We start from the raw sequence: 11,253 nt of genomic DNA, 5'->3' as shown, positions 1-11,253 counted from the left end.
CATCCAGACTCTACGGAGGACGAATCTGAGAGAGAAAGAGAGAGATAGAAAGAGAGAGATAGAAAGAGAGAGAGAGATATCATGGGGACCTGTAAACCGTAAAACGGAGACCTCTTTCCTTTCCTATCCCTTTCCTTTTCTTTTCCTCTCTTATTTTCTCTTCCTCTCTCTCTCTCTCTCTCTCTCTCTTTCTCTTAAAGAATTGTTTTATTTTTCTTACGATATACTGGCGCCTTGTCTCTTTGAACAGTATAATGTTATCGTATAATGATATCGTGTATTTATTGTTATTAAGATATTTTTCTTTTTTTTTTTATTGTTAGTGTTGCAAAAATGATTTTTTTTTGAGACAATTGCTTTTGTTCATCGATTGTAAAATGTTTTTTCTTTTTTTTTTTCTTTTGTGATATCGTCTTTCGAATGGGATAATAGTATCCGTCATTTTTGTTAGTTTCTCTTATTTATTTTATTTCTTAATTGTGGATTTTTTGTTTCTTTTCTTATTAGAATTTGTTCAAATTATTTTTATAAATAATCTTTGTTTAAAATATAATATTTCAAACAATACATTTATATATCTACTCTCTTTAAAAATTCTTATTATTTCAATAATTATTTGTTTTCATTATTATTATTATAATCGTTTGTTTAATTTAAAATATAATTTTCGACAAATGTTTGAATTATTTTATCCATTACAGATTTATTTTGTCCATTATTTTTCATTTTTTTCTTTAATTATAATAATATTTTTTGTTATATCAATTTTTTAATCAAATATTATTAATTATTTTTTGATTTTTTTAGAAAAATTATTCGTATAAAATATTCCAATTTTCTTCGAAATATTTGTCTATTTTTATTTAATCATCGAAACACATTGTTTAAATCTAATTAAATAAAATTCGTTGAAAAAAAAATAATATTCGACTTACCCATCGCATCTTGATAAAAATTTCTATTAATAAATAGAGAGGTTATAGGATAAAAAAAAAAATCAGAGGAAGTGGAATTATGACAAGTTGTTGATGAATTAGAAATATCGAGTGAATACATCTCTCTCAATTTGTTTTTTTTTGTTTTTTTACTTTTTTCGTAATGATTCATTTATTGCGAAAAGACACAGTCTGCGCTCTCGTTGGCTGCCAATGTGGCACCGGGTTGTGAGCCGCGTGAAATTTTGTTGACACGAATGACTAAAAGGTGATGGCAATCGTTCGCTCTCGACATGACACGATATGTTTTCTTTTTTTTATTTTTCATACTTTTCTTTTTTTATATTTATTTATTTTCAACAACCATTACACCCCCTTTCCATTACGAACCACCACAATTCGACCATTCCTTTCATTTTACTCTGCCACTTTATTTGTCTTCTTTTTTTTTCTTTTTCTTTTTTTTCTCATTTCGAAATATTAACTTTATTTCTTTTTTTTATTTATTTATTTATTTTTTTTTATCATATATACGTAATAAAAAGGGCGTAATGGTGATCTCAATGTTGAGAAAAAAAATCGCGAACGGAATCCATACCTCGTCACGATCGACCGAGCCGACGCGAATAGATGATATAAACATTGCGATAACAATAATAATTAATCATAATAATAATAATAATAATTCATAATAATAATTCATAATAATAATAATAATAATAATAAATGACGATGACGATTGTGATGACGGTGAAGATGATTTTAAAGATGAGAATGATCATCGTTACGAATAATATGATCTCTCTCCGCTGTGATATTATAATAATATTAAAAATAATAATATTAATAATAATATTAATATGAAATAATAATAATAATAATAATAATTGTGTGTACCTACTCTACATACAATACATACACTGGCCGGACGCTCTCTACTAGGCCATCTCTACTATTTACAAACGCATAAATAATAATATTATCGTCATATGTTTATGTATATTTATATATTTATATATATATATATAATATTTATATATAATGTTTTACTATCAAGTCAGTACTAGGATAGTTTTACCATGATTTACCGTATTTTCTTTACGGATATATCAGGACTACTATTTCTCGTTGATCAAACACAACCGAATTTGAACAGGTCAAGGATTTAGGATCGGGAATAAGGAATTAGGGATTAGGACTGTTCAAAGCAGGATAAAAAGGGTTGCCGATGTTAAGAGTTATACTCCAATGTCGTTCACTGTACACTAATTACAAGATTGTAGTCTGTCATTATTGTCGGACACACCAGAGCACAGCACACGTTTGTCGCTAAAGAACAAAATTTTAGCGACCATTTAAAAGTCTTACTTTGTTATTATGTTATTTCTTTCATATTATAATTTTGTAATCGTTATTTTAGAGTTGTTTGTCTGTTCGTTCGTTAATCAAAGATTTGACACACCTACTTAGACGTCGAATCACACACGTCCAGGAGATTTGAGTTCTTGACTTGGTGGTATGGGACCGGATGGATGAGGTGAATGATCCGAACCACCCGATGATGCCGTCGATGATGACGAAGGTGATAAACCGGATGATGCTGTTGTAAGCATAACTGTTGGTCCTGTAATAACACCGGTAGCTTCCCCATTGATGGAAAAAGGTTTGGCGTTACCAGCGCCAGTTATTGACGAGGAGGATGATGTTAATATACTTGGAGCTGTTGATGGTGGCATGACACCTCCTAAACCACCCAGTGTTCTCGAATAACTCTCGAGCAAGGACATGTCTCCAGAACCAAGGTGCGATGCCCCATAGAAGTTTCGGTAAAAGTCTGGGTGAGGCCTTACGAATTGAGTTCCCGGATGCATAACTGGGTGTAACGGATGATGATGAGGTCGTAAACGGTTTGCCAATGGACTCACTAATTTTCCAGGTCCACCTCCAGATCCACCACCTCCTCCGCCACCCCCGCCACCTCCACCTCCTCCTCCAACTCCCCCACCCGCTCCACCATAAGGTGACGTCAAACCCGTCATCGTCGTTGGATTCGGACTCTGCTGTTCACCATCCTTACTTGCCATGTCTGCCAGCGACCAAATCCTTGGTTTCGTTGTAACTGGATTACCCGTCGAGGGTGCACTCGTACTTGGTGGTAAATGGTGATGAGCACTCGGTGACGTACTTTCAGGTGATGGATGACGAAGTAATCGATTATGACTTGATGTTAAATACGCTGGATGCTGAAGTTGCAAAGGATGCCTTGGTTCTCGTTGATCGTACAGACATTCCGGACTATCCGGACCACTGTCAGCACGGGACTCACTCCATTCACTCTCCGTTCTACCCTGTGCACCAGCTGGACCACCACTTGTACCATGCAATAAGTCCAATCTGTGAGCTGGCCGTTCACCATCCTCGCTTGAACCCGTACCCGAATCTTTTGAATCTGTAATTTAACGAATAAGCCGTCCTTTATGCTAATGTTTTCCTAATATTATTTTTGTTTCTTTATTGTTGGGTTCATTGGTAAGGAATCAGGTCTACCGAAAAGTTCTGATAACTTTGCGGGTTCTTTCTCTCTCTCTCTCTCTCTTAAAGTTAAAATTGTTTTATTATATTTTTATACTTCATGACAGAAAATCAAATTACTTGAATCTTGAAATTAGGCATTTTTAGGTTAGGTTAGTTAATTAGAAGTTTGCCATTTATAATATGATAAATAATTCCATTTATCAACAAAATATTTCATTTGGTTCAATTGGACAGAAAAAAATTAATAATTAGAATTTAATAAATAAATAAAATTATTAAATAATTAAATAACAGAGTTATGTAAAATATTTACAAAAGAAAAATATCATTCGTATGATATCGTTTTGTATGTTAAAAAGTTAACAAATTTGAACTTTTTCGATGTGAACCTGAAATGACATGTCCTTGAAAGTTATAAAAGCTCACATGCAATGCAGAACTTTTTGATAGACTTAATAAAACTCGCGCGTAACATAAGTAGAACTCACCGAGACGATCCTTTTCATCGACACTCTTCCTACCGCTATCGTCATCCTCGTTATTGTTATCCTCATCTTCTACTCTGTTACGTGGTTCCCACGTCATTTTATTTTCCTTTTTCAATCTCCTTCGTGCATTCGCGAACCACGTTGATACTTGCGTTAACGTCATCTTCGTAATAATAGCCAACATAATCTTCTCACCCTTAGTCGGGTAAGGATTTTTCTTATGTTCGTTGAGCCAAGCTTTCAACGTACTCGTAGTTTCTCTCGTTGCATTTTTCCGCCTTTGACCGTTCAAATCAACGGCATAACTTTAACAATAAAAACAGAACAAAGTATGTATATTAAATCTTTTGTTCTCTTGACCTTTTGGATTTATTTTTTTATGTGGAAAGGTTTATATCAAAGGATTATTGTCGAGTACATTTTATTTGGTTAATTTAAAATTGTAATAGGGTTTATTTTTTAATTTTTTTTATTGTGTTATTGAGAGATATTTTAAATATTCCACGTAAATTATATTTTCAATTAAACAATTTAATTTGGAATTTTCTCGGGGTTAAATAATCTGATATATTTCATTTAGATATTCTAAAATTTGTTATGCAGGTATGAACAATGTTTTAACAGTAGATGTTATGATCCATAATTTGTGCAATGTAATGTATAACTCTTAAAATTAATAAAAATAGTATTTCTTATTTATCCAGTTATATTTCCAAATATTCCAAGTACTCAACAGATAAGATATACTTGATTAATATTTTGTTATAACAAAATATACAGATACCCAAATCACTGGGACAACATAAATTATCAATAATTATTCTTTGCATCAACAAATGTAATTCAAATTTATAAAAGATATATCTTTAATCTACCATTTTATATTTCCTATTCCTAATACCTACCTAAAAAATAGATATAATTCAAGTAATATCCTAAAATTCAATATAGAATATATTAAAAATACTTAAAGTACTCCAAATAACAACTAAATCATCCTTAAATACCAACAAACATCTAACAATCTATCAATCCTATAATCCAAATCACTTTTGATCAAATAAAATCGAAAACCCATTAGAAATTCCAACAAATAACTCAACTAATTAGCCACCTAAGAACGAATTAAGTCAACCAGAGGTTCGACCTAAACCAAACCAGATGAAGTTATTATATCGTAAAATAAAACAACAAAACTCCATTCTTCCTTTTACCTCCACCACCACCACCACCTCCTCCTCCCTCTTCTCCTCTCCTTGGGTTGTTCCTTAATTGGAACGTGGTTACGATCGTACGAGTTATCCGTTTATTAAGCTATCCGATCATTAAGCGTCTTCATCGTCTGAAGGATGCGCGTGACCCGGATACAAGCGGGTCTGGAATACACCAAGGTGGAGAAAAAAAGGGTATAAAGACTACCGTTGGGTAGGAGAAGATGAATAAAAAAAAAAAAGAAAAAAGAAAAAATAGAAATAGGAGTAGTTCTGGAATCACCGCGGAAGCTCGTGTGTCGGGAAAACTTATCCAATCGTGAGGCTCGTTACGCCTTCGCGAGCGTTATAAAAGTCAAGTCTGAATCCTGAGGTCCTTGGTTAGAAGAGGAGACCTGAATAAAGTGAATTGAAGAGAAAGAGAAGGAGTAGGAGAGTGAGAGAGATAGAGATAGATAGATAGAGCTATAAGCGGGAAGGTACTACTTTCATCCAAAGAGCAGATCTCTATCTAACGGTTTAAGCTCTTTCCTTTCCATCTTAAAAAAGGAGAAGAAGAGGTGTCCTCTGTCCTTTTCCCTTTCTCCTTTTTTTTTTCCACTAACTCTCTCTCTCTCTCTCTATCTCTATCTATCTCTCTCACTCTCACTCGTTCTTTCTTTCTCTTGCTTTATATCTGTCTCATTCTATGGGGTTTTTTTTTGGGTCTCTTTTGCTTTAGTCGTCTGCCTCACCCAGTCCATCCGGAGAGACCGACCCTCTGGGATCCCATTACTAAAAGACTAACCCTTATCAAAGATTAAACTTTGGTATAACTGCTGAATCGACGGGATCGAAATTAAATTTTCCAGCGTCGGGGAGACCTTCCCAACCTCTTCAGATGCTTCTCGATCTTTCTTTCTTTCTTTCTTTCTTTCTTTCTTTCTCTCTTTTTATCCTCGAGAAAACGTTTTTCTTTTTCCAACCGATAAGAGCACCACCCAAGGGAGATCAGACGCGACGACTTCCAACTTGAAAACTCTAAGTACTCTAACGGTTTTCCACGAAGATCCTTTACTACTCGTGTGATCTTTGTTTCTTTATCTTTATTTCTTACTTTTATTTTTCTATTTCTTTTTTTTTCTTCTTCTTCTAGGTTTTTTTATTTTTCTTTTTCATTTTTGTTATAGATCCGCGATTGGTTATTTTCTATTGATAGTATTTTCATGTTTTAGTGATAATTGTTTTTATTTTAGTTAATTATAGTTATTCAAGAACTTTATTAATTTGGACATTTAATTTTAATCGTATAAGAAATTTATTGTATTTTAAACTTAGGAAATTTATTAGAGAGAGATTAAATATAGAAGTTTTTATTTATTTTCTAAATCTATATTTTCTTTATTTTTGTTAGAAATAAAATTGATAAATAATTATTTTCTTTTGATCGATCAAATTTAGTATTTGATTTTGGAGAGTTTGATAAGAAATTATTGATTTGTTTAAAAATGATGAAAAATATTATAATATCGAGAGTGTCGAACAAATTTCTAAAAATTTCCCAATTCTAATTTTCTTTTTTTAATTAGAAATAAAACAGGAAATATTAATTATCCGTGTTATTGATCTAATTCAAAATTTTACTCGAAAAAAGATTAATTTTANACAGGAAATATTAATTATCCGTGTTATTGATCTAATTCAAAATTTTACTCGAAAAAAGATTAATTTTAATATCATTAAATTGTTTTAAACTAATCGCTTATAATTTGGCTCTTAAAGTTATTGAAAATATAATATACAACTTTCAATATAAAAGAAAGAAATAATATATAATTATACTTTTATATTTACCATTGAATAAGAAATAAAAACAATGTGAAAATATTCCTTATTATGACTCAAATTCAGTCATAGTTAATTTAATATGAAATAATTTAGGAAATTTTAGCTGAATTAAAAGAAATAAGATAAGTAACAAGCTAACAATAAAAACTTCCATCAATTATATTCATAAAAAAAAAGTTATTATAAAATATTTTCATATATATATATATATAAAATCCAAATAAAAATAATAATACTTTATATCGAGAACAAACAGCTATTTCTTTCTCTTTTACCATTGACCATTTTATTTATCTATATATTTTGTTATTTTTTTATATTTTATTTTCTCGATGGTTTTGTTTGAAAGCTCGAAAAGTACCGAGGCGGAAAGCACAAAAAAAAAAAAACCGGCTGAGGATTTATTCCATTTCAGAGACATCGAAAAAGGTAGCCAACCAACCAACCAACCAACCAACCAACCAACCAACCAGCCAGCCAGCCAGCCAGCCACGTCACGGCGCGTCGCCATTATTGAGCTTTATTTTCACCATGCGGAACGACGACGTGTGGGTACAGAAAGAAAGAAAGAAAGAAAAAAAAAGAGACGGAAAAAGTAGGAAAAGTAGAAAGCAAAAAGAAAAAAAAACAGAGAGAATTCGAATGTGAACACCAAGCGTGCCCGATGTTGCACGATTCGGTGACTAAAAAGAAACGTAGAAGGGGAAAAGAAGAGTAAAAAATTGGTGGGAAAGGAGAAGGGGAAGATATGCAAGGTAGAAGTGGGGGAACTTCGCGAAACAAAACTGTGCAACACAAGAGGGTAGATGGAAAATTAATAAAACTGTCACTTATCAAACTCTTCCTTCCAGGAAGAATATAGAAAAAGGAATAATCCGATAAACAAATCTATCTACCCGTTTCTATCTTTCACTGGGTTTAGGGGTTAAGTTAGATTGTGTGCAAGCAGTCGTAGGCTGATAGAAAGATGGTAGAAAAGGGTAGGATTTAGAACGGACTCTAAATACGAGTTCTCTAAACATTTCAATTTGGGCAAGCACCAGCACCAGCACCAGGAGTACCATTGACCGTTTTTATATCCGATACACATCTCTTTCTTTTACACCTATACCCGACAAAAAAATCTACTCAAACATTGAAAACGTAGCGTATACTTGAATCACCCTATTCTCAATCCAAGGGTATCTGTTATATCTATATCCGTGCAGTAGTAGGGTTACCGTAAAAAGGTAGGAAAACGCACACGCGTGTGTTGTGACTGATACGTTTCCTACATGGTAACTAGACAGACGGTGATGAAGAAGAGAAAAAGAGTACACAGTAGCTAGCTAGCTAGCTACCTAGGCTACGAAACGAACAGCCTGGGATCGTTGAAACCAAGAGAAAAAGAAAGAAAGGTAGAAAGAGAGGGAGAGAGAAAAAATGAGAAAAAGAGATCAAAAAAAAAAGAAAGAACAAAGAAGAAAAAAGTAAAAGAGAAAGAAGGTGGAAGGGCCACCGAGAGGAACGAACAGGAGTAGGAGTATGAGTAGGGTGGTGAGCAGGTTGGTAGGATTGTAGGAAAAGGGTGGGTAGAGGGTGGGAAGGGAGGGATGGCTTAACCCCAGTCTGTTTGCGAGGAGCAAATGGCGTTCTGCAGTTATTTTAAAATTCAGTCGGGGTGGCAGGGGGTGCGGATCGGATTAAAAAATCAGAGTGGAAGCTTGTTTCTCATGATAACAGCCAGCCAGCCGCCCCCGAGAGCGGCAACTGCTGCTTTCTCCCGATTTCTCCTCCTCCACCTCCACCTCCTCCACCTCCTCCTGCTTCTACTCTTCTTTCTCTTCCTCATCCACCTCCTCTAACTCCGACAATTCTCTATATCTCTACCTCTGCCATTCGCGTTTCTCTCTTTCTCATTTTGTCTCTTCTTCCTTTTCCATACCCCGTTCACTTCAACTATCCCTCTCTCTCTCTCTCTCTCTCTCTTTTTCAATGCACATTGTTCCTGTCGCTTCTATCTCTACCTTTCTCTGTTTCCTTCCTTCTCACCCTGAACCCTCAATCCTCAGTCCTCACAACCGCTCACTCTCAGTCGTTTTCGGCACGGTTCCCTCAATCTATCTTTCACCCAACCATTGCCATTCTCGATATCACCGACGTCACTACCACTAACACTAACACGCCCATCGTCATCGTACTCCGTTTTAAATACAACGAATATATATATATATATATTTGTCTTTATATGTGTGTGTATGTATGCAAGGGTGAATTGATATATGTCAAACGACTAGAATACAGTCACGTTGTATTGAGTTATATACAAATGGGTTGTACACGTTTACCCACTAATGTCTTTGTACATCTCTCTATACACTCTCTACAGATCACTTTAGTATATGTTTATGTATCACTATAGTTATTCTCTTCCCTCTCGTTCCCTTCTCAATCTCTATCTTTCTTTTCGTTTATGTGTGTATGTGTATGTAGATATACATTTATATATGCGTATCTTGCGCAACCCCTTTTCTTCTCATGCGCGAAGTGATCGCATCAACTGCTTGCTGCTTGTTTCCATGGCGATTGCTAATCGGGCCGTACTCAAAGTTCCCACCTCCTCGTACAACTCAGTTTCCAGACTCGTCTACCCGTTTATTCGGCCCTCCTATTCTCTACTCAAACACCACCCTTTACTGTCCACCGATTTTCCTTTCCTTTCCTTTGCTTTTTCCTCTCGTTGAATTCCCTAACTTAATGGAAGATTGTTTATGGAAGTAATGTAATTGTAAGCTATTTGAGATTTAATGATAAATGGTATATTATGGAATATTGATAATTATGTTTTATTTCAATTGATTTTTAATCATATTCATTTGTTTGGATTTGTCTTATAGAAAATTTGTATTATTTGTATTAATTTTTTTAAGGTAACTTAAATGCAATGATTGGTAGTCTCTATATGCAGAAATTTGTATTATTTTATATTTTAATATATTTTTTTTAATCTTTTTTGTAAACAATTCAACTATTGTCACATACTTTTAGACTAATTTAATACTACGATTTTATATATTAAATGGTTATAGTAAGTTATTGACACGTGATTTTAGGTTATGTATATGAAAGAATTTGCAATATTTATAATTCAAATTTTATCAATGTTTAATATTTCAAAATTTCAATCGTAATTATTAGCTAACCCGATATAACAAATTATTAAATATTTTGATAATATTAATAAATTAATCGAACACTATATTAATGTCTACTTAAAAGCTTCTTTTTCGTAGAAGAAAATGGCGACCTTACTTATAACTCAAATTAACACTATTTTCATATCAATTTCCACTGAATGTGTACCATTTTGTATTTGAAAATTTTAATCTTACTTATAAGCAGAATTTTATTGACCAATCAAACAGTATATATAATTTTTATTTATACCATTAATTCTGTATTAAACATCTAACAATTTCGAAATAAATTAGTAAAAAAAACCTAATATTGTATCACAGCTATCACAAACGTATCCAAAACTTCAATTCCTTTTGCCAAATCAGCAAACTAAATAATAAAAACCATTAAAATATTCGAATATAGAAATTAAAATTTTAAAATGTATTAAAAAAAAAAAAAAATAACAAAAATAAAGATGTCAAATTAAAATAATTTAAAGCAACAATTACCTAATCTATATTTAGACCAATAAACAACATAATACTACAAAAAAAAAAACCTACAAATAGCAACATTACACCTAAATATCGCAATGAGTGTTCGATATTTATGATAACAAGCAATTTCCAAACAATGTTTGAAGACTTAATCTCTAAACAATGGTAGCGTTAATAGCATACTAAGCAATAATAAATAAATAACATCTAATTTATGTATATGTATATACATTGATAGAAAGAAATAACAAAAGTAAAAAAAAAAAAAAAGAGAGAAAAAAAAACAAAACAGAAAGAATAAGCATGCACGTCATCGCATTGTTAAAACAACACGTTTATCGTTTTAAACTGAGTACTAATACGACACAAATACACTGCCAGTCAAAAGTTAAGAATCTTTCGTGGATTTTTCTTTCTTTTTCAATTAAAATTAAAAGTATCGATAAATTAAAAAAAAAAAAACAAACAAACAAAAAATCAATCATTATTACGTCAAATATTTGTAATCAAAATTACGTATATTAAAAAATTTCAGCAAATCGATAAACCTCGTATATTAATTATGTTCATAGAATTATACAATTTCACAAAATGTCTGTAA

General features: G+C 32.5%; 1 protein-coding gene across 1 annotated transcript in view; it reads right to left on the bottom strand.

Annotated features, from left to right (window-relative positions):
• Positions 1-990: 990 nt before the first annotated feature.
• The window catches only part of LOC106786551 (iroquois-class homeodomain protein IRX-6-like), a 55,163-nt gene continuing 44,900 nt past the window's right edge, over positions 991-11,253 (bottom strand). Inside the window, exons 4-5 of the mRNA XM_014748055.1 lie at positions 3,959-4,263; positions 991-3,384 (exon numbers count right to left, since the gene is read on the bottom strand). Of these exons, the coding sequence (XP_014603541.1) occupies positions 2,414-3,384; positions 3,959-4,263 (1,276 nt within the window). The 3' untranslated portion in view covers positions 991-2,413. The remainder of the gene's footprint in view (positions 3,385-3,958; positions 4,264-11,253) is intronic.

This window comes from Polistes canadensis, unplaced genomic scaffold (assembly GCF_001313835.1).
Source record: "Polistes canadensis isolate GaletaPanama2010 unplaced genomic scaffold, ASM131383v1 scaffold_76, whole genome shotgun sequence".
NCBI classification, from domain to species: Eukaryota; Metazoa; Arthropoda; class Insecta; order Hymenoptera; family Vespidae; genus Polistes; species Polistes canadensis.
Note: the sequence above shows the minus strand (reverse complement) of the source record. Positions and strands in the feature narration are given on the sequence as shown.